At 40.8% G+C, this 24,779-nt stretch overlaps 1 protein-coding gene across 4 annotated transcripts in view; it reads right to left on the bottom strand.

Annotated features, from left to right (window-relative positions):
* The window catches only part of ANK3 (ankyrin 3, node of Ranvier (ankyrin G)), a 381,124-nt gene that overhangs the window by 157,598 nt on the left and 198,747 nt on the right, over nt 1-24,779 (bottom strand). For all 4 annotated transcript variants that reach the window (XM_010839398.1, XM_010839394.1, XM_010839395.1 and 1 more), the window contains exons 10-17: nt 24,127-24,324; nt 21,968-22,066; nt 19,423-19,521; nt 17,056-17,154; nt 13,187-13,384; nt 11,472-11,570; nt 11,100-11,198; nt 3,884-4,081 (exon numbers count right to left, since the gene is read on the bottom strand). In XM_010839398.1, the coding sequence (XP_010837700.1) occupies nt 3,884-4,081; nt 11,100-11,198; nt 11,472-11,570; nt 13,187-13,384; nt 17,056-17,154; nt 19,423-19,521; nt 21,968-22,066; nt 24,127-24,324 (1,089 nt within the window). The remainder of the gene's footprint in view (nt 1-3,883; nt 4,082-11,099; nt 11,199-11,471; nt 11,571-13,186; nt 13,385-17,055; nt 17,155-19,422; nt 19,522-21,967; nt 22,067-24,126; nt 24,325-24,779) is intronic.

Here is a 24,779-nt window from a genome sequence, read left to right on the forward strand (position 1 = left end):
CTGAATGCCAGGGAAGTCCTAGAGGTTAATGTTTTAAGTCCTGGAGGCCTTCTTTCTCCTCCGCCAGCATCTGTGCAGCAAGACCATCAGCCTGTCCCATTTGTCAGGGGAAAGGAGAGAGCCAAATGCAGCATCAGGAAGGGCACACGACACGATTTATTTAAGGGCTGCTATTCTATGAAACACACAACAGGACTCAGAAGAGTCACTCACTCCAGACTTTCTGAGTCTGTTTACAGACTTTCGGAAGAAGCTCCCCCAAACTGAATAAAGAGGAAATAGAAAAAGGAGGAGTGGTGCCTTCACTTGAAATCCAAGAAAAATAAGCCTGGGGCCAAAACTGGCACCACCCAAACACTGACATAATCATAGAACAATGTTCCATGTTCCACTTTAGAGGCAACAGATATTTTCAGCTATAACATTTTGTCAAAGTGTCACAGTCCCCCCTTCTAAGCGTGAGACTTTCTCAAGCTTCTGGAGCACTTTGCGGAGTGGTTTTCAGCATGGTTGGGGAAGGTATTCTGGCCTGTGCTCTACTCTCTGCTGTTTCCCCAAGTACGTTCATGCTGCCCCGGGGATGACCTACTCCACCTTTGGCACAGAGTCACCTCTAGCTTTCCTGGGCTCGTCTCCCTCTCCCCTCATCTCGAAAAGGGCCTCATTGTTACTATTTATGTGCAAACCCTCTGTGTGCTCACTTCTATTGAGATCATCATAATCCCACATTAAAACTCTTTTCTGGTCTGTCTTCCTCAAACCACTGTAGGCTTGTTGAGGCAACTGCTGTACCTTTAATGTATAACCAAGGATTAAAGTATCTATATAATAGCATTTAATCCATCCTCTAATTAAGTCAGAGGAAAAAGCAAACAGCTTTTGATAAAATAGGATAAATTAAATAAAGAAAGATCATTTTTGTATTCACGATTTTTTTTTAATGTGATGGTTAAAACAGCCCTATTTGAGTTCAGAAGTTGTCTGTTAATCTTTCATACAGTTTTGACCACAGCTCATGTTTTAAATGGCATTTGTTAAAAATAATACATTTTATTTTAAATAAAATAAACTTGGGATAGCAATAGCTTCATTTCATAGTCTATTAGCTGTGTAAAGAAGTGCAGCTACTTGTGGTCTTCAAAATTCATGTGGGAAAATGTCAAAAGCAAAATGGAATCCAATTAAACAGTAGCACTTCAGCAGGAACTTAGATTCATGGTTCTTTTTTCTTAACATCTGAGAACTGCTGGTGAATAGTAAGAAAAGAAATAAGTTGAAAACAATTGAGGGTTTAGTTCAATGTAACTTTTCACAGAAGCTAAATCTTTTAATATTCATATTTTTAAAGATTTTTTTTGACATGCACCATTTTTAAAGTCTTTATTGAATTTGTTACACTATTGCTTCTGTTTTATGTTTTAGTTTTTCCCTCATGAGGCACGTGGGATCTTAGGTCCCTGACCAGGCATCAAACCTGGACCCCCTGCAGTGAAAAGCAAAGTCTCAACGAATGGATTGCCAGAGAAGTCCCTCATTATTCATTGTTTAGCAAGGAAATAAAGGCTAGTGTGAAACGGGGAGGTAGGATGAGGAGGTCGGGGTGGAGGGGCAATAACTGATGTCTAACACTTGGAAACTCAAGAAAAACAGACGGAAAGCCTGTCAGAATTCTTCTTGAGTAATAGAATTCTACTGATTCTCTACTTTTACACCATAACTTACACTTGATACAGAAAATGAAGAGAAAGGAAGCAAAGACTTATAAATACTTTTGTATTAGACCATTTCTAGGAATTGTGAGGTTCTTAAAAGTTCTGTAAGTACCATGCGCTGAAGGAAACCCAGAAACTTTCCTTGGCGGTATATTGCTTAGGCAGGGTTTATTCAGGAAGGCGGTTGGACACTTCCAGCTTTCCTTGGTTTGCTCTGCCTTTTGGTCCTGAGAATTCCCTTGCTAATGTTCAGTCTACCAAAGCAGACACTGAGGAATTCTTTCTAAAGGATTCTCAGTCTAAATTTTTAAAAATAAAAATGGTTTTAAGATGAATTCAATGCTATATATATATATATATATATAACAACTAGTTGGCTAACGGAATTTAAAAAGGAAAAAAAGTTAGTTACACTATACATTGGTGTCAAACCTATGGAAAGTGTTCACTTGTTAACTAATTGCTCAGGCCTATATTGTCTCTGGGAGACTTAACAAGATAATATTCTGGGCTTCTAAGAAAACATATACTAATGGAAGCCAGAAGGCACTTCAATCTGAGAACACCAGGTCCTCCATCTCACTAAGACAAGTAGAATTTTACAACAGACTATTATAAATCTGGTTTGTACATTAGTAGATGAACCTTAGAAATTCAACAGCTCAAACCAACACTGATTATAATGACTATTTGAAATTGCTTTGTGATTCCCATTAATGCTAGGACACACATCCCAAAAGAAAGGTTTGAAAAGAAAGATATAAGAAAAGAAAATCAGTAAACCAGGAGAAAAAAAAAAAAAAGAAAATTGTGTTTGTTCTGCAATGATCACGAAGTATTTTTAAGATACGAAAAGTGAGAAAAGGTTTCCATTTACTTATGTATGTCTTTTCATTTATAGAATTTGTTAAATCGCCTTGGTGATTAAGATTAGTGTGTAACCTTTCCCCCAAACTGTAAAAAGTCTAAAATTAAGACAATTATTCTTTTTCTACTTAGAAGAAGGTACTAAATGTTATCTCAGTTCACCTTCATGACATTTCTAGGAAGTAAATATTGTGGACATGTTTATTAGAGGACAGAACTAAGGCTCGGAGACGTCACATGACTTGTCCAATCAAGTTATACATCAAGCAGAAGTCAGATTTAGGATTCATACCCAGGAGATTTAAAGCCTCCACGATTACAAAGTATAGGCCACATATAGTAAAATATTAAAACTCCTTATAACTCATTGCCATAAAACTACTGTTATGTTGAAACTCTCCTCCAATATCTGAGCTATGGCTGAGAAATGTCACAGCTGTGACGTCACCATCCTGTAGAGGAGAAGCTAAATGTCAGGGAGTTTGGATTATCGGGTATTTGAGGAAACTCTTGCAGATTTCTGTTCTATCTGAAGACTTAGGAACATGAGTCTGGAATTCTGGGTAAATCTCAGACTCAGGTATTAATAAGCAGGTCAACATAACCAAATTCTCTGATAACACAGTGAGAGGCTGTAACCTCATTCCTGCTAACTGTGGGCTGGACTTTTCACAAACCTTTTTACTAACCAAGGAGAGTCAAATGCAAGGGTGGGAAATCTAAAGACTTTGAGGAACAGAGACTTAAAGGGTTGCCTGGAACTGCCAATTTACCTACAAAGACCAACTTTTCGATCTACTGAATAAAAGAGCTACTCTAAATTTCTGTTACTAAAATGAACTTTCTGAAGGCAGACCTGCTCCTAATTTCTTTTTGTAACCTAAGACTTAAAACTAGGACAAGCAAGGAGTAGGTACCCCTCAAATGTTTCACCTTACAACTTGTAATTTACAGCTTATCGCTTCTTATTTACTGTATTCTGGTGAGGTCAGAATGTTGCCCTTTGATTTAACATTATAACAAAACTTCACATTATTAGAAAAATTTTATGGACCTCATTTTTTATGGCTATAGCATGTATGCTCACCTATATGACTTTGCAATTACTGACAGCATTCTCTTATTGTTTAAAGACATTTTTTTCAAGTTTTTCTATGATAAATAACATTTTGGTAAATATCTTTGTGCATACTACACTTTCCACATTCTACTTGACTTGAATTTTTCATGATTTCTTAGTGATCTTTCTGGAGGTGAGGTTTCATTGCATGGTATGCTTTGCAGAGAAAAAAAAAAAAGGTTACCTTATTGCTCAAGTTCACATTAGCATTTCTGCTGAGGAGCAGTGACACCATGTCCACATGTCCTTCCTGAGCTGCAAGATGGACAGAAGCAATTCCTTGCCGGGTAACTGCATTTGCATCAGCACCATATTCCAGCAGAGTCGTCGCTATGTCCATCTGGTTCTTTTTGGCAGCGATGTGCAGTGGTGTATAACCATTCTGTCAACACAAATCACTTGGTCACATGTCCAATCACGAGATAAAAATGTGTGCACTGCATTTTCAAATTTTCCCTTTCTAATGATTTTCTTTGATTGTTTAAAAAATCATGATCGAGTAAGCCAACACAGAAATCAAGAAGTGTTATTAATGTAGTTCCCTCGTGTCGCCCGCATATCTAAATAGGGAAAACATTCTACAGACAGTTTAGTTCAAGAGTCAGAGAACCAGTGCTTTTATAAATGGGAGATGGCAATCCCTCGCATGGGCAGCATGTAGGTGCTCAATAATTATTTGCCTTATGTATCAATGACAGAAAAACCCAACTAGAAAACAAATGGTGCCCCTGTAGCAGGGGCCATCATCCTACCTTTAAAATCCCTTCAGTAGTCTATTGCTTACATGTTGAAATTTTTTATTTTTAGAGTAGACAAGATACTGTAGTCTACTCTCATTTGCCCCTCTGATGGCCTCCTTTATGAAACTCCAGTTTCCATCATGCTTCAGATGTTTAGGTCCCCAAAACAACATATGGCTCTTGGTTCTGTCTTGCTTTACCCTATAAAGGATTCTTTTCTCCAACACAACATGCCCCAGGGGCTAACATCTTTCAGTTGAAGGTTCAGCTCAAGGGTCACACCCCCATAAAGTGTTTTACCTCCCCTTCACCTCTTATACCTGCCCCCCACTTGACTGACTCCAGTCTAAATCCTGGATATATTTAGTGGTACTCTTCCTCATGCATCTGTCTCCTTCTACTAAAAGGCAAATTTGTTGAGAGCAAGTGTTGTTCCAAACTTGTCTTTGTATCTCCAGTGCAGCCTCCTTCGCTTGGTTGATCCCTGATGCTCAGAGGTGGAAGGAACCAAAATTCCTTTACCAAATTGTTCATAAGCTACCTCAACAGCCCTCAGAGTCCTCTGTCCTAATAAAGAACGGTCCTCAGCCTTATGGAATGCTCCTGCCTCTCAGTCATTGAAGTGAAACAGATTACATTTTGACACAGGCCCGAATCTGATTATATAAAACATGCCAATGAAAAATTAGAATTTTTTTTTTTTTATATAGAAAAGAGGATTTAGAGAAAGAAAACAGAAAAAGAAAAAAGAATAATTGGAACTTATACAATACAAAGAGAATTTCTATTTGAGAATATGATCCAAATCTGGCCCACAGATCAGTCACAATCTTTCCAAGCCACACGGACGGTTCAGAAACAACTCAAGAGGGCAGTGGGAGCTGCTGGATCACGGGTCGGCTAGTCTACTACAATTAACCCTCATATTTATGTCATTGGTTTCTTCTAGTGTGATAGCATTTTTCACTTGACAAACATTCTGTCAATAATCAACTGCAGAAGATTTAGGCTGTTGGTTATCAACTGATATCAACCGGGAAGTGGAAATGCCACTTCCAGACTCTTCTGAAACCACCCTCTGCCAAGTGGGATGGATGGGTCAGGGTAGAAGATCTTATATCCCTATTTTTAGTTTTGATCTGTTGCCATCTGGAAACCCCAGCTGACCTGAGAAGCATTTGGCCCTCTGCTCAGACACACCCTAAAGAGATCGTCTTCAGAGCCAAACGCAGAGCTCTGGACAGAGCCCAACTCTACAAGGGTGAGCTGTTTTACTACCCTCCCCATCCCTGAAGAAAAGGGAAGATTCACAAAGCAGTGCTAGGAAACTTGATTAGTCAAGACTCTAACACTAGCTAACTAGAGTGGTAAGCACAGATAAAGTCAGAGTCCAGCTTCCAACCATGCATCTTATCTCTTTTTGCTTTTGCTACTGACATAACCTTCTAGTTCAGCTTCACCTCTACTGGCGATTGTGACAATCCTCTTGATTACTTTTAACTCTACCAAAAAAAAAAAAAAAAAGAAAATCATACGCTCTTCAATAAAACAGAGGCTCTGGTGTCTCTGTAATATACACCAATTCTAGACAAGTTATTCATTATTACTGAGGGGTTTATCCTGAGCTCCTTATCGGAGATACAAACAAAAGTATAAAGCAAGGGAAAAATAATTCAGGGTATTATTTTAGAATGGACAGTTCATCTCAGAAAGACTTAAGAAATATTTCAAATGATAAACAAGTAATTAATCTTGGGATCTATAATAAAAATTTCTAAATTCCTTAAGCTCTTTCTAATTTCTAGAAACAAAGGATTCTTATTTGTCATACTAAAGGAGACAAATACATTTATCAGAAGAGATATAAAACAGTGGGAGGTTGAACTAAGGAATAATCTTACTACTTTTTCCTTCTTGATGCAGAGGACAAAGTGCATGCCATGTATCCTTTTGCATTTCAAGATAAAAACAAGAGCAAATGTAAATATAAATTATAAGCGAAGTAACATATTTAGCACTGCTGCTGCTGCTGCTGCTCAGTCACTTCAGTCATGATGGACTCTTTGCGACCCCATGGACTCTGTCCACGCTCCTCTGTCCATGAGGATTTTCCAGGCATGAGTACTAGAGTGGGTTTAGCACTATACTTTATATATTCCCCCCAAATTTTCACAGCCTCTTCTGATCCATGTCAGTAGTTATACTGCACATTTTATGAAAGAGAAATCTCACCAATAGTAAGTTACAGCTCACCAGACCTTCCACAATCTGTGTCCAGGTTACACCTGAACTCAAGCCAATCCTCTTTCCAGCACAATGTCCTGCCTCAGGGAATAGATCTGGATAAAATGGATTAGAGGAACCAATCTAGTTTTTCAGCCACCCCCTTTGTCCTCCATTACCTAAAGTCACATTGTATTTCTAGGACATGTATGACTAAGAAAATATGTCAGTAATTCTACAAAAGAAAGGGCAAAAAGAACACATCATATTCTCTGAAAACCAACTGTGGAATGCGGATGTAAACTGTGGAAGTTTCATGGAAGTCACCACGGTCATATACATCTGCATGACTGGCTCTGTTGAGTTTTTGTCCCTCCCTCCTCAGCAGTGCTTAAATTTAGAAATGCTGCAGCCTCCCTAATGGAGGCTATTTACCTCCCCTATATCCATTCTCCCTCCTTCCTTAATAAAATAACCTTTGCTGTGTATCCAGCTGAAAACTACATTTCCCAGCTTCCCTTGCAGAAAGAAGTAGCCAATGAAATGTAAGGAGAAATGTGGAGCTGCTGAGAATGCCCTGTTATCTGTCTTTACTGCCTTTTGCTTGAAAAGGGGACCTGGCAGCATGAGTGACAATATCTGGAAGACAGACCAAAAAAAAGAATCAAATTGAAGAATCTTCAACCCTCTGAAAACTCTGAACTAGCATCAATAATTGCCTCCCTCCAGATTTGCCTGGAGAATCCCAGGGATGGAGGAGCCTGGTGGGCTGCCGTCTATGGGGTCGCACGGAGTCGGACACGACTGAAGCGACAGCAGCAGCAGCAGATTGTATATGACAAAAGAAAAATAGAACCTCATGAGTTTAAACCACTGTAGCTAGGTCTTTTTTTCTAGCAAGTGAACCAAATCCTAACTGATAGAACTGGCTTTTACTCAGGATCAAAGTCTAGAAAAACCTTCAGAACAGGATCACTGTCTCAGAAAGTAGGGATGGTTGGACAAGCAAAAGAGATGGCATTTCAGAGGCTGTCACAGCTATGGGAAAGAGAATGAATGTCCTGTTGGGAAAGCCTGTGCTCAGCTGGCTATAAAAGATATGCCTAAGGCTAAAGAGCTGTTGCTGTTCCTGCTTCTGCTAAGTCGCTTCAGTCGTGTCCGACTCTGTGTGACCCCATAGACAGCAGCCACCAGGCTCCCCTGTCCCTGGGATTTTCCAGGCAAGAACGCTGGAGTGGGTTGCCATTTCCTTCTCCAATGCATAAAAGTGAAAAGTAAAAGTGAAATCGTTCAGTCGTGTCTGACTCTTAGCGACCCCATGGACTGCAGTCCACCAGGCTCCTCTGCCCATGGGATTTTCCAGGCAAGAGTACTGGAGTTGGGTGGCATTGCCTTCTCCGAAAGGGCTGTTAGAAGGAATTAAAGAACTGCTTTTCTACTCTTTGTTAAAGATATTGTGCAGATAGGGAAACAAGAAGTCTTGTTGGACAAACACAAAGCTGGAAATCAACTGGAAATGAAATATATCAACTATTGACCTGTTTAAGAGTTACTTGTGGATGGAAAGATGGATGGGACTCATTTTGCTTTAGTTATTACTTATGCCTTCTTTCAATTCTAAACTGCTTAGCACTAGTTGTGACAAGATTATTGCTCTCATGTGGGGAATGAATAGCTCACTTATTAATTATTTACTGGTTGCCTACCACAAACCTGAGAGTATTTAAAAGAAAAATGGTCCAGGTTCAAAAACTTATAGAAATAAACAAGTGAAATAGATAGCTATCAAATTTCATTGTAAATTTTTCTTGTTTTAAAAATTGTGGTAAAATATACATTACATAACACTTACCATTGTAACCATTTTCAAGCGTGTAGTCAATGGCATTAAGTACATTCATATTGTTCTCCATTCACTATCCATCTCTAAACTGAAACTCCACCCACTAAACACTAACTCCCCAGTCCTCCCTCTACTCAGCCCCTGGCAACCAGCATTCTACTTTCCATTTTTACATGAAATCATAGTGTTTGTCCTTTGCTGTGTCTGGCTTATTTCACTCAGCATATCTCTGAGGCTTCCCTGTGGGCCCACCAGTAAAGAATCCGCCTGCCAATGCAGGAGATGTAGGTTCGATCCCTGGGTCGGGAAGATACCCTAGAGGAGGAAATGGCAACCCACTCTGGTATTCTTACCTAGGAAATACCATGGGCAGAGGAGCCTGGTGGTCTACAGTCCATGGGGTTACAAAGAGTCAGGCATGACTTAGTGGCTAAACAACAACAGTATCTCTGAGGTTCATTCATGTTGCAGCATGTGTCAGAAGTCCCTTCCTTCTTAACACTGAATAACATTCCATTGCATGTATATACATTTTATCCTACCATGGAGACTTGGATGCTTCTACCTTTTGGCTACTGTGAATAATGCTGCTTTTCATGGCTTTATGATAGAACATCAGAGTTAGAAATTATGGGAAAAAGCCACTCAAATGAAAAGAAGTTTGGGGGCTTGATTTTGAATTGTAGAGTTCACTGGGTACAATTCTGAAGAGGATGGGGCAAGAGGTGACTGAGAATTACAGGAAAAGAAGTTCTGAAGAGAAATACATGCCAAAGATTGCATTTGGAGAAATGGAGAAAATACATGAATACTTTCTCTCTGAAAGTATCCAAAGTAATCTATAACAGCTCAAGTTCTTTGATTTGTGTGCACAAGAGATGTGATCTAGACACTCAGTTTAAAGGAGAACACTATAGCTGCCCCCAAATAGAAGAGTATAACAAATATAAAAAGCCTGAAGGATGCTAAACATTCCTTCAACCAACAGTATTTAGGAAAAGAATGAAACAGCTTTAAAATTGTGGTCCATATCATTCTAGTGTTCTCTGATCATAGCCATCTGCTCAGCAACAGTGAAATGAAAAGATCTTTGCTCCTTGGAAGAAAAGCTATGACAAACACAGACAGCATACTAAAAAGCAGAGACACCTCTTTGCCAACAAAGAGCCATATAGTCAAAGTTACGTTTTTTCCAGTGGTCATGTACGGATGTGAGAGTTGGACCATAAAGAAGCCTGAGCACCAAAGAATTGATGCTTTTGAACTGTGTGGTGTTGGAGAAGACTTTTGAGAGTCCCTTGGACTGCAAGGAGGTCAAACCAGTCAATCCTAAAGGAGATGAGTCCTGAATATTCATTGGAAGGACTGATGCTGAAGCCAAAGCTGTAGTACTTTGGCCATCCAATGCGAAGAACTGACTCATTAGAAAAGACCCTGATGCTGGGAAAGATTGAAGGCAGGAGGAGAAGGGGACGACAGAGGACAAGACATTTGGACGGCATCTCCAACTCAATGGACCTGAGTTTGAGCAAGCTCTGGGAGATGGTGAAGGACAGCGAAGCCTGGCGTGCTGCAGCCCATGGGGTCGCAAAGAGTAGGACATGACTGAGCAACGGAACAACAACAACTATATTGAGTTGAGTTCAGTCGCTCAGTCGTGTCCGACTCTTTGCGACCCCGTGAACCGCAGCACTCCAGGCCTTCCTGTCCATCAACAACTCCCGGAGTTCACTCAAACTCTTGTCCATTGAGTCGGTGATGCCATCCAACCATCTCATCCTCTGTCATCCCCTTCTCCTCCTGTCCTCAAACTATATTAACCTATCTTTAAACAAACTCTTTATGATTTGCCTCTCAAATTAGAATACCAGAGTCAGAAGAAAGCCATTCACTCTAAGTATCTCTTTTATGAGAAATCTCTGTTGTCTACTGGTAAAAAATGACCTAATGCTAAGAATAAAGATTCTCTAACTGCATAGCATAGGGTTCTATATTCAATATCCTGTGATGAACTATAATGGAAAAGAATATGAGAAAGAATGTATACATCTATATAACTGAATCACTTTGCTGCACAGCAGAAATTAACACAACATTGTAAATCAACTATATTTCAATAAAATCAATTGAAAAAAGAATAAAGATTCTCCTTAGCAGTAATAACAACACATAAGCAAAACCTCCCAACTTATTAAACACACATAAACCACTCAAAGGCAATGTTTAACAGCCAGAAAATTTAACACATATTTTATAACTTTGACAAATGAGAACTGTCTTACTCCCTCAAGCTGCATTTATGTTTTTAATCTGGCTAAAGAGGACTTCAACTTTTTTTTCCTGAATTTTCCCCAAGCTCTAGAATGTCCTAGATTTCCAAGAAATAACAGTGGACAAGTAAATATTTATTGAGCATCTACCACATAAGTTGAGTAAATAGCTGAAGGCACAGATTTCCTAAGGCCGCTTATATTTCCATGATCGTTAAGTGGTGCCTCAACCAGGGGGGTGCTCCACATGAAGCCGAAGTAAATATACATAGAGAGACTGGAGGACACTTCATCAGTCTCCTCATGCTGTTGAATGACAGGTACCTTTGCAGCCGCGTGGGGTGAGGCTCCTTGGTCCAGAAGCAGAAGAGCCACTTTCTGATTATCATAATGTGCAGCTACATGCAGTGGCGTTAGCCCGCTCTGAAAACACGTGCAGAAACAACAACAAGTGTCAAATGACTTAACGTCAGAGGCCTAGACTTAGGAGACGGGATTAGATTGGATACAGCACAAGGTGTAATTTACATTCCAGTTTCAACAATACTTGGACCTCCTATTTCTGAAGTGATCTTCATCCTATGAGGCTTAAATGTGGATTAGTTAACCATTTAGGTGGCTGTCAGTGAATATTAGCAAGCGCTTGTGTGGTTATCATGGGAGTGGCCTGTCAGATGCTGGCCGATGACCTCATACCTTCCCAGCAGCATCTGGAGATGCACTTTTCTGCAGCAGGAGATTGGCTACTTCAAGCTTCCCATATTTTGCTGCCACATGAAGGGGAGTAAATCCTTTCTGAAAAGAGTACCATAAAAATAATAACATAAGCATAAGAGAAACATAAAAACAGTAACAATAGAAGTGATACAAAGGCATCACTCTTCTGGAACGGATGCATTATTCTAACAGTGAAGATCAGTGCAGCCTACATTTAAGGATCAAGACTGGTAGACAACAGTGAGACAGTCTCCTTTTCAACGAAGATGAGCAGGATATTTAATCTTTCTCTCTCTGCTGGCTCAGCCACAACGAGATACTAATCTTGGCACTCCTCAGGTATCTGACACGGATGAATTTGGAAAGATGGAGCTGGGGCTTATTCAAGGGCCATTTGGGGATTTCACCTTGTGGGAAGAATAGGTTGCAGGGTCCAAGCCCAGTTTGGATTTGGAGGGTTTGGAAAAATCCAGGGCAAGTCTGAACCTCCCATAATCTCACATCACCAGAAGAGAGCCTCTCTTCGCCTTTTTCTCTATTTCTGCATGTATATATTAATACATGTCTGAAGATATGACCCGGTCCTTGCATGTAGGAGTCAGAGGTTCTCACACCTCAGCTACTGCAGGTGAACTGAATCATAACACATGGTTCTATCCCAATAAATATGTGAGTTGGATGCCGAGAGGTGAGTAGCTCCTCTCCCTTACTTGCAGTTCCTACAAGGATCTGAGTATCAGCCAGTTAGTCACCATGCACCACTAGGGCTCCAAGCACAAGGCAGGGACTAGAGGGTGAGCAACATATTTGACCTCATGGGACTATAGCCATTCAGAGACAGGGGCAGCTGGCATGGTGGAAGAGCTGGAGCACTCAAAATGTCATCACTCATTACTCTTTTTTTTTCACATGTTAAGTAAGATCCAGGAACTTTCATCTCTACTGAAGAGTCTAAAGAATCACAGGGGGTGAATTTTGAAGAAGTCATAGTTTGTTCAGATAATTTCCCAAGTTTTCGTAAATACTGTAATTATCTTCAGCATTGATCACACATTAATGCTTCTTCTCTGCCTTCCAATAAGAGAGTATAACACCAATTTCTAGCTTTCTGAGACATGCCATGGGCCAGGTCATCTTGCTATCACATTGCTAGGTTTCCATAGGATCAAAGAAAAACTCTAAATTTTGCATTCTGCACTTATAAAGCAACTGTGTGTGTGTGGGGGGCGGTTATTACTGCAAGGCATCAGAGTTGAGATTTAAAAAAACCATAAATCAGAAAGGACAGCAACAACAACAAAGCAGCAATAACAGCAAACCAAGAAAAATCTACCTCCTGCTTTGAAAGTATTATAGAAGCCATTAACCAACTGGCTTGGCTAATGTGGTTTGTCTACCTGGCCTCAGCAAGAGAAACCTGCAGCTGTGTTTTTAAACCACCATTTAAATCTATCAAATAATTTGCAAGAAATATCTGACTGTGGACATCATAAGGTTTCATCAGAAGATAATAAAATGTAAGGTATATACACACAACTAGCCACCCGCCCCACCCCAGGGCTTTGCTGGTCACGTTAATCCCGGGATCCAAGTATATATGCTGTTGTACAGCTTTTCTACCTATTACTGTGCAGGAAACTGTAAAGAGAAGGTATCTGGGGGACACAGCGGGATTCTAAGACTGACTTGCATACCTTTGTTGTTATAGCTAAAGATGCGCCATGATCCAAAAGGAAAGCTGCGACGTCCTCGTGTCCCTCTCGCGCTGCAAGGTGCAGCGGGGTGTACCCCGAAGTTGTCGCTGCATTTGGAGAGGCTCCTTGCTGCAACAACTGCTGTACTATATCCGCTTTCCCCAGTCGGGCAGAAATGTGGAGAGGGGTTTGGTCATCCTAAGGGCAAGGTAAGAATGCAGGTCTGATGAACTGAGAAAACAATGGTCATGAAAAATACAGCAAAACTTCACTGCTCGGTATGAGAGGCTGCATTCAACTCTTTGACACAATACTAAAAAGAACCTCATCTATCTTTAAGTTTTAGAAAGGTGGTGATGGTGAATTTAAGCACCTTAAATACCCTTTGAGTAACCTATTAGAATGAGAATTGTGAAGGGCATTTCTTTTAAGAAATTATCCCCACTCACTCATCCCTGCTATACTTTATCAATTTTTTTCACCTCTAATGATTCTTTTTTGGTGGGAGAGGAGACATAAGGGAATGTATCCTGGGAAAACTGAAATACCTGGGAGGGATAACCTCCACCAGTTATCATGTAGTCACATAGAATGAATTATTCCATTGGTGCTGCCTTCCCACTATCAAAAGTGGGGAGATGGGGGCAATACAGGATGGTTGAGGAAGGCTCCCAGCTAAGAGGTCTGATGAGGGCTGATAACCATTTTTTCCTCCGCTTGCCGAGTTGTCATCCTGGCATAAGCTGCATCTGCCTGGAATGGAGGGCCCCCTATTACAGTTCACCCCAGGACATGAGGTACTCATAAGTCCTGCACCCTGAGGGCCTTAGCCTCACATTGGAGGTACATCTTTTCCTAGTTTGCTCAGAGATGCTCTCTGGAGAGAAATCCCCTACTAGAATGTGAACAAGTCCGGGCCAATACTTTAGGTAGGGCAAGTAGACAGCTGGGGCTGGCGCACAGCACACTGCTTTGCAAAGGTAAGTAAAAGGAGGGTCAGGGTCAAAGCAAGAGGGTCTATGTAACCAGTAGGAAGCGTGAGAAGTTAGTGGAGATGCCACAAGGAAGAAGAGAAACACTGAAAACAGAAAGAGATAATTGCTAAAACAAGAACTCTCATCTAACTCTACTATTGCCATGACCACCGTTAAGCATCAACTGAGCATGTGCATGCCCCAGGTTCTGCACTAGGTACTCCACTTGCATTAATTCACTTATCATCACAGCTACTCTATCAATTACAACTGTCATTGTTCCCATTCTGTATGTCAGGCAACTAGAGAAGGGAATGGGGCACAGAAATGTTAACTTGCCCAGTGTTACCTGGCTAGTAAATGATGGACAAAGATTCAAACCCAGGCAGTCTGGCTGATGCATACTGTCTCTTTAAAAATCTTATGGTCAATATCAGTTTGTGGGTTAAACCATTTCCTAGATGACATGCTTCATATGTAACAACACTCAAAAATGTGAGGTTTCTTGTAATGGTAGAGAAAATATATTTATAAAATATATTTTCATATTTAAAAATATATTTATAAAAATAGTTATATTTTAACTATATAAATATATAGTTAAAGTAACTAATACAAATATAGTACAAACTGATACAAACATACTAGTGAACATACAGCCTCTCTTAACCATTCCACTTAAGTGATTTAGCAGATTAACCAACATCCTTTAGATCAGGGGTCAGAACAGTAAAATCTAGGGGCCAAATTCAGCTGCCACTTGTGTTTATAAATAAAGCTTTATTGAAACACAGTCCTGTCCATCTGCTGATGTATTAAATTATGTACTGTCTACCACTGCTTTTGTTCTGTAACAACAGAGGTGAGAGGCCGTGACACAGACTGTATACTGAGAAGCCTAAAATATTTACGATTAGATGCTTTACATAAAGTTTGCTAAGCTTTGCTTCTAGGTCCTCTGTAAAATCTACCAACTGGCACCACAGTACACTGGACACTCGAGGTTAAGGTCTGCTGCCTAGAACATCACTGTCTTTGTACCCACATGTGGACTGCATGTTTGCAAAGACCTAGATGTCTTTGTTCCTACACTAGTATGTTTATACCAGTTTGTACTCTATTTGTATTAATTACTTTAACTATATATTTATATAGTTAAATATAACTATTTTTATATTTTTATAAATATATTTTTAAATATGAAAATATATTTTATAAATATATAAAAATATGTAAATTATAAACAACATAACACTTAACAGGTAAAATATAAGTATGAGAAGAAAGGCTTTATTTTCCTCTAAGAATACTAAGGTAAAAGCCTTGGAGAGCCTTGGTAGAAGTTGATAAATACCAATTATGGTCAAATTAGATATGCGTAGGAAAGCTGAATGGGCTTCCCAGGTGGCACTAGTGGTAAAGAAAGTGAAAGTGAAAATGAAGTCGCTCAGTCTTGTCTGACTCTTTGCGACCCCATGAACTATAGTCTATGAGACTCCTCCATCCATGGAATTTTCCGAGCAAGAGAACTGGAGTGGGTTGCCATTTCCTTCTCCAGGGGATCTTCCCAACCCAGGGATCGAACCCGTGTCTCCCGCATTGCAAGCAGATGCTTTTATCACCTGAGCCACCAGGGAAGTGGTGGTAAAGAAACACACCTGCCAATGCAGGAGATGAAAGAGACACGGGTTGGATCCCTGGGTTGGGGAGATCCCCTAGAAGAAGGCACGGCAACCCACTCCAGTATTCTTGCCTGGAGAATCCCATGGACAGAGGAGCCTAGCAGGCTACAGTCCATAGGGTTGCAAAGAGTTGGACATGACTGAAGCAACTTAGCTTGCATGCATGCAAGAGAACTGGATAAACTGGAGGAAAATGTTAAAAGTCGAGAAATGTTCTATGCTCAGACTGCTTCACAAATGCTTCAGTTTCCTCTTCATTTAACCCTAAACTAGAAACTGCAAAATATATACATAAATGACAAAGAAATGTACATTTGTATATTGAAGGGCTCAAATTAAATGCCTTAGGTATTTATGTATCTATGATTCCTGACCAAAATTGCCATTTGATCATCGGACCAACTACGCAGCCAGACAGTGACAGCAAGTTTCTTCTAGTGGGTAAATGCCAGGCAGAGAATGACGCATTCAAACTCAATCCTGACATTCTTCTATACTCTGTTTTGTGAACAACTCTGACCAAGTCTCAGAGTTTTGGGTTTAACAACTCGTGGAGAAAAGGTTGCTGCTGCTGCCGTTTAATTGCTAAGTCATGTCCAACTCTTAGCAACCCCATGGACTGTAGCCCACCAGGCTCCTGTGTCCATGGGATTTCCCAGGCAAGAATACTGGAGTGGGTTGCCATTTCCCTCTCCAAGGGATCTTCCCGACCTAAGGATCAAACCTGAATCTCCTGCATTGGCAAGTGGATTCTTTACCACTGAGCCACCAGGGAAGCCCTGGAGAAAAAGTTAAAACTCCCCTTTCCCTTTTGTGGTTGTGACAGCTGACATCTAAGTCAACCAAAAGAACTCAGTTGTGCTTCCAAACTATGTCTGTGCTAGAAACTTTGTGCATGAGCCTGTCTTCACAGAGTGCAAACAACTCTGGGCCAATTCTAGGCTTGGTTTCTAAGTTGTTAGGGATGAGCAACGTGCCAAGGACACAGAGTTCTTTCTGGCGCAAAGCTCTTGTTCTATTTCATTTTGTTAAATAATTGAGTAGACATGGGCAGCGAAGGGATGTTTTCAATATCCCTGAGGTAGAGACTATTGTCATTGGTGGTGGTCATTACTCTAGAAGAGTGATCCTGGAAGAGAGCATGCGTATGTTTAAAGGTTTTCTTAAAATCATTTCTTCTCTTGGTAGCAAACGAAGCACACACGGCACATACCTTAGCTTTAGCTTCTACCTGAGCTCCGTCTTGTACCAGATACCGCACGACTTCAGCCTGACCGGACCGAGCTGCCATGTGCAGGGCTGTCTCTCCTCTCTGGGGAACAGGAGCCAAAGTGAGTTAAAGACAGCTCTAAAGACTGGCATATTTTCTTTACATAAAGTTTGTGATGGAGGTTTTTGTTTAAATAAAAAGTAGTCCCAAGCACTTCCTTCCTGAAAATAGGGAAGAAGGGAAATGAAATGCACAAGAATTGCCCAGGAGCCTGGCCCATGATGGAAAACTTCAGCGTGAAGTCCACGGAACACAGCAGGACTGGAAGCTTAATAATCTACAATGCTGGGTTCAAAGGCAGTTGCCACAGGACCAAGCAAGAGAGTAGACGAGTAAAGAGGGCAGGTGGAGAGTGCTCTTGGAGGGAGGCACCCCTACCTGGCATGGGCAGACTGTGGCAGTAAATCTTTGGGATGCGAGTTGTATCATGCCACACCTTTCTATTTTTCAAAAATAGTAGCAGTCTGGGATATCTGTGTACATTTCTTGAGTGTTGGGCAAAAATCAGAGTTCAAAACAAAACAAAAAGCGCTGCATAAGCACAAAATAAACCCAAGGCCAGATTCGACGTGTCCTTGGTTTGCATTCCCTGCTTTATCTCAGCAGGTCCTTATCCTGTTCTTTGAGCATTATCCCAAGGGGTTATTTTCTTTGTCACTGGACTTCCCCCACTTCTGCTGCTTTTCACCAAGTAGACTTTAATTCAGATGATCTCATTTTTTAAAATGAAACAACACAGAAAACACACATGGATCAAAATGTTAAAAATGTTAAAATCAAATATACTCTTCCACACAGAAGTGATGCCCACCTTTAAATTACTTTTACAAATTTTGCTTTGCTTTGTAGGATATTCATCTCCATGAAAGGCTATGCAGAGATACGGTTCACATGGAACTTGCTGCTGTTATTACTGGAAAGGTTGTGAGGATGGAGCTGACCATGTTACCCAGTGTTCTCTTTGTAAAGGAAAACCCTCTCTCCCTGGCATGAGTACCAGGGAAGATTGCATTCAGCTGAGATCTGGTCCGTTTCTATCTTGTGGATGTGCCGAGCCCAGCTGCTGGAAGACACAGAGCCTCACAGGACGTCTGCCCTCGGGGTACAGGCACAGCGTCTTAGGGTTCACCCTTTCTGTGCCGGCATGCTGTTTGTTTCATTTTATTTCTTTAGTGCCCATGAATCCAACTAACGTCCTTATGCTTGTGTCTGGGGTGCCCATATTATTAGGATGTTAAAGTTAAAAGCCTATGAAACAAGGTCAAGAGCCACATGCAGATTGAGAGTGATAAGCTACTCCTTTGACATTTACTATGTCCCATGGGTTTGTGACACAATATCAAGCACACGAAAGAGAAATTACTTCGAAGTTACTTGAAATCACAATAAGGAGAGTGTTGGAACTACTTTCTCAGCATGCAGTACTTCTTATCTGTTTTAATTTTACTGGAGTATGGTCGATTGACAATGTTGCGTTAATTTCTGCTGTATGGCCAAGTATGACTCCGTTATACACACACACATATATATATATATTCTTTTTCATATTCTTTTCATTATGGTTTATCACAGGATATTGAATATAATTCCCTGAACTGTATGTATGACCTTGTTTATCCATTTTATAGAATCAGCTTTTATTTGCTAATGCCAAACTCACCAGCCTTCCGTCCCAACCCTGCTCCCTTGGCAGCGAGTCTGCTCTCTGTGTCTGTGAGTCTGTTTCTGCTTCACAGACAGGTTCACTTGTGTCCCATTTTAGATTGCACGTATAAGTGACGTCATATGGTGTTTGTCTTTCTCTTCCTGATTTACTTTGCTTAGTATGATAATCTTTAGGTCCGTCAATGCATGGAACACTTCTTAATGCTTCTATTGAAAAAGAAAACTCTCCCTTTCCAGAAAATTTTATTTTTTGAAGTATAATATTCAGTAGTAAGCTACACAGCCCCTGCTGCTACTGTTGCTAAGTCGCTTCGGTCGTCTCCGACTCTGTGCGACCCCATAGACGGCAGCCCACCAGGCTCCCCCGTCCCTGGGATTTTCCAGGCAAGAGTACTGGAGTGGGGTGCCATTGCCTTCTCCGACACAGCCCCTAAGTTTTAGCAATTTGTGACCAGTTAGTGACTGAATGGATCTTGCCTTTGAAGTAAAGGAAACCACAGGTATTCTCAAAATTCTGTCCTTTTAAATAGTCAAGTTAAATAGTAATTAATTTACTTACAACAGAAAATAAGTTGATTGAGAGTAATCTTTTCCAGTTTCAAAAATACTCACCATTGGACCTAACTTTGTTCAAAGGATACTTACCACGTTAGTGGTGTTTGGTGAGGCTCCATGATGCATTAATTGTGACACGATATTTACATGCCCCATGAAGGCAGCAACATGGATTGGGGTAAGGCCCGACTAGGGGAGAAAAGGGCAATGTCAGCTTGTTAGCTTATTTTCAAAACGATTTGTCTGCCTGCTTATCTGTCTGTCTGCAATTTTATCCACCCATCCTTTCATATTAAGACAACCAATTTACTGATCAGATCAGAAAACATCTAGACATCACCACCATGTCTTAGATTCTATACGGCAAATGTACCAGTGATCATCATTTCCCTAAAGCAGGTTGTGTGATTATGAAAGGCCTACATCATAACCATTCAAGACTTATTTCACACATCTTATATAGCTCTATGAAAAAACTTTAGACAGAAATACCTTGAAGGTTTTTCCCTTTATTAAATCTTCCTTATCCATATGGCTATGTTTGTGTGTGTGTGTGCATGTGTGTGATTACATACACAGTAGCAAAAAGTCAACTTTTTTTTCAGATCCTATTCTGGCCTTTAATAAGGATTCTCATGGACTCAGAATCACTGATTGTATTATACATGAGAGAGCAGGTGGGAACACAAAGCCATCCCTCTAAGAAATGAGCAGATCAGCATTAAAGGTCTCAATCATTAAAAATTTTAACTTTCTGAGTATTATAAAGGGATATAATTAAGGCAAATATAACAATGGTCACTAGATTAGACTTTCATTTTTTTGGTGTGCTTCAAAGTCCTACTTACACACCTCAAAACACTGGTCCTTCTTGTATAAAATGATTCCATTTTAAATGTTTCAGGATTTAATTTCACTTACACCATGAACATCATAACTTGAAAAAAAAATTTAATATGGCCAGAAAAAGCTGAGAGAGAAGAAGACAACTAATTTCAACTGAAATTTGAGTAGTGTCAAAAAAGATGTGTAAGGAATTCTATACAATGAAAGGGAGACAGAAGAATTCTAGTTGCCAGACTTCAAGTAGTGGGAGCTGAGGAAAACGAGAGGAAGGAGAATTGGGTTTTAATTTGGTGCTTTTTCCCTCCGGCAGGCAAAGTCTAATTAGGACATTTTCGGCACCACCTTTTCAAGCCCTCAGGGAGTAACAGAGCTGACAGTGGAACTTATCGCCACAGGCTGGCATCTCTGGACACTTACTCAGGTACCAGTCAGAAATCTCCTTTTATTTCAGAGTCCATTTTGATCTTTAAAAAGGGCTGCCATGCACTGAGAATAAACTTATTCTTTTCTAATTAGAATAACTGGGTGCCTACCAGGGAGCCAGAAGACTCATAAAAGAGCAAATCAGTATTAATATTTTCCATCATTTAGTATTTTAAAGTTGTGAAGGTTAGAAATCAAGGTAGATAATTCAATTGTGGATAAGAAACTGAGGCAAAGCAACAATGACTGGATTAGACCTTAGTGTCTACATGTGCTTCAAATCCTAGAGTCTTTAATGATGCATTCAACAGACCTTTATTGGATGATCTACTATGGAATCTACTGTGTTGTGGGTACATTAAGACCAGTAAGAGTCAGGCCTGCCTTGGTGGGGTCTGCAGTTTTGGGGCGGCAGGAGGTGGGTCATAAGTGAGCCAGCGGGACAAGCGCTTTGATGGAAATACACCTAGGATGTGGTGATGGTCCCTAGGAGGAGCTCCAGGACCAGATCAAGGGTTAGGGGAGGACTCCTGGAGAAGGTGGCCCAGATCTGGTCCTCAAAGACATGCCGGGTGAACAAAGGGAGTCCAGTCTAGGGAAGGCCAATGGCTAAAATCCAACAGGACCAGAGTGCTACAGGTGGGTGGGGGATGGGTACGTCTGGAGGGTGCATGCCAGACCCAGTTTTCCTTGTTGCAGGCTCAGCCCTGATCCCAATAGATGGCTTCTCTGAGTTCTGTTTCGGTTTATATGAAAGAAACCTAGAGCTACCATTTTACTAACTTCAGCAACTCTATATTTCATTAATTCTGAGTTTTTCCAGAGAGCAATCCTTCATCACCACACAGAGGTTATGTCATGCAGGGTTTCCCAACCGTGGCACATGTGACATTCTGAGCCAGATAATCCTTTGTTGTTGGAGGCTGGGCTGTGCACTGCAAAATATTGAGTTGCAACTCTGGCCTCTAGCCACTAGATGCCAGTAACACCATCCAGTTGTGACAAGGAGAAACTTTTCCAGACAGCCAAATGCCTTATGGTGGGGCAAATCCACGCCTACACAGGGTTTGAGAAGCACCGCATTAAAGTGCATTAAAGCACGTAAATTACACTTGGAGTGATGGCACCCCGCCAGCACGATGCATGTGTTTGGGTTATGCTTCTGGTTATGGCGTTGTACTGAGTATTTGCACTCTCCTCCCACACTCTTGTCTGCTCTCCTAAGAACTGGCAGCCCCTTCGGGAAGGGTTCAGAAAGTGCTATGACAACCACGCACAGTACAGCTAGCTGGTCGTCGGGAAGGGCACTGGGACTCTGGCTGCTGAGGCTATACATGGGGAACCCCAGAAATCCTCCTCTCCTCACCTCGGTTACGGCTTGGATGGATGCACCGTGTTTCAGAAGGAGTTCCATCACTTTAATTCGATTCTTCTTGCAGGCAATGTGAAGAGGGGTAAAGCCATTCTGCAAGGGAAAAAGACACAGAACTATGTGATTACATTCCACTGAAATCCACTTCCTATGCACGGTAAAATACCTCTGCAAAAGTGATGTCTGTAAAGATTTGGAAATGAGCAGAAACAATGGGAGGTTGAATTGAATATAGGTTCTTTTCTGGAAGCACAGGTAGTCTACCTGCTCCCAGGAACCCAGCGTGCCCTGATAATCATGAACAGGAAGCAAATTTTGGTCATAGGTTCCTTTAGTTAAGGCAAAATGTCATGCATCTTTTGAAATTGTTTAAAGATTTTTTTGATGTGAACCTTTTTTTTTTTTTTAAAAGTCTTTACTGAATTTGTTATAATATCACTTCTGCTTTATGCTTTGGTTTTTTGGCTGCAAGGATGTGGGATCCTAGCTCCCTGAGCAGGGATTGAACCTGCATCCCCCACTTTGGAAGGTGAAGTCTTAACCACTGGACCACCAGGGAAGTCGCTCATCCATCGTTTTAGATTATTTGACTCTGGAATTTACTCTTCCAAATATGTCCCTCCTTCACCTCAAAAACACAGACTAAAAACAACTGGGCCAAAAATTTGTCCAAGGGAACAAAAAGTTAACCAACTCAACATTAGTTGGAACATTTGGTTTAATATTTAATCAAATAAAGGAACTTGCTTTTTTACAAATTACCTACCTAGCTGTACTACCTGCTAAGTGAGACCATGGGGCATATTTTTGTCACCACAGAGAACTGCAGACCCTCAGGATCCACCATGAAAGCTTCAGGTGCTTCTGTGGAGGTTTTCAGACCACTTACCAGGCCATAGTCCATCCTAGGATGACAGGCTACAACCTCCATAACCTCCTTCTGTTGTGAAATCTTTAGAGTCAGAGGAGAAAGAGGGTCAGAGCCCACACCCTGTTGTAAGGCTTCTTTTCTTGTACGGAAAAATGAGTCATGGCTGCTCATTTCTTTTCCTCCCTTCTCAGAATTCAAAGATATGTCTGATATCCTGGGCCAGTCAGCAGCTCTTAAAATATTGCTCCAGGAAAAGCCTTTAGAATTACAAAGGCCATGGAGCTGCCCAGGGTCTAAAGGGCTCCTTCTTGCCCATTCTTTCCTGGCCACTCCAAATCTCAGAGCCCACAGACTGCCAGAGGTGATGAGCTGCAAGGGAGCAGAGCCCCTTCCTAAAATGGTTGATCAGATGACAGCCCTGACCGCAAAATTGCTAGTAAACACAGGTTTTCCCTAGCATTTGGTGACATATTTTTTCCCTAAACATGAGTGTTTATTTTGAACTAAATTTAAACAGCTTACTAAATTGGGACATTTATTTTTCTAAAGACAACAAATACCATATCATTGTGAAAACCAAACTATATAGTAAAGCTCAAGGTTAAAATAGCAAATCATTCTAGGAGTTAGGACTACAAAACTAGACCAAAATTTTGATTGCATCTCAATGAAAAGGAGATGACAGGTGATATTTCATTACCTTACATGGTTAACATCACATCAGATTTCCATGCATTGGAGAAGGAAATGGCAACCCACTCCAGTGTTCCTGCCTGGAGAATCCCAGGGATGGCAGAGCCTGGTGGGTTGCCGTCTGTGGGGTCGCACAGAGTCGGACATGACTGAAGCGACTTAGTAGCAGCAGCAGATTTCCACTCACAAGTTCCTAGACTTCTCATGTTCAAGGTTTATTTTTTATCATTTTGCCTCATATTTTTAGATCTCAGAAAAAACTTTTAGTTCACAGAGTTATCACTTTACCTACCAGAAGATAAGTTGACCAACTCAGTTTTTTTGTATTTGTACAGTCTTTGGGTTTATTTACATAAGAGAATCACAAATGTGACTATAAAGAGGCTAATGATCTAAATCAGCCTCACCAGCCTTGCTTACGTTGGAAATCAAAGGGTTTATAAATTTACAAGAAGATTACTTGAAAGTTGACAAGAAGTATATACTTTACTAAACTAGACCTTCCATTTTCACGGAGTCCCTTTGCATGTAGGGGTGGCATGTGGTCAGCAAGACAACACAGGCGGGACTTGTGAGCTGAGCCACTCACCAGGGCTTTGGCGTTGGGATTAGCTTTCTTGTCCAAGAGAACCTTGGCGACTTTGTAATGGCCGCAGTGGGCAGCCACGTGCAGGGCGGTCAGGTAGTCGTTGGTGACGTCATCCACAGGCACATTATGCTGCAGGAGAAGCTGGACGCAGTTTAAATGATCCCCCTGCGTAGCCATGTGAAGAGGAGACAATCCATTCTGGAACACAGAAGGAAAGTGGAGTTGACATTTTCCCTTTCATTTGCAAATGCGCCCAACACAAAATGTAGTACGAATATGAACAGATGAAAACCCTAGATTTGCCCATGGAAATACCAACTTTTTGTAAAAGGTTTTGCGGCAACTGTTTTGAACTGCAGTTCCTTTCCAAACGAGTCCTCCCATGTCTTATATCAATCAAAAATAAAATTTCAAAGATAATGTCTTTCTCGAATTTAAAAATGGTGTGACATTTGGGCAGTAGAAATCTCTTCATGCTATCAAACTGTAAATGAAATGTAGACAGAATGATAATACTATCAGGAAAATCTGAAGTCTGGCTATTTGATGATATAGAGGAAATGATTATCAGTTGGGATGTATTGTGGTTATTCAGAAGATAAAGAGCCCTCAGCTCTTAGACATGATGCACTGAAGTGTTTACGGGTGAGAGA

This window comes from Bison bison, unplaced genomic scaffold, assembly GCF_000754665.1.
Source record: "Bison bison bison isolate TAMUID 2011002044 unplaced genomic scaffold, Bison_UMD1.0 scf7180017864116, whole genome shotgun sequence".
NCBI lineage: Eukaryota > Metazoa > Chordata > Mammalia > Artiodactyla > Bovidae > Bison > Bison bison.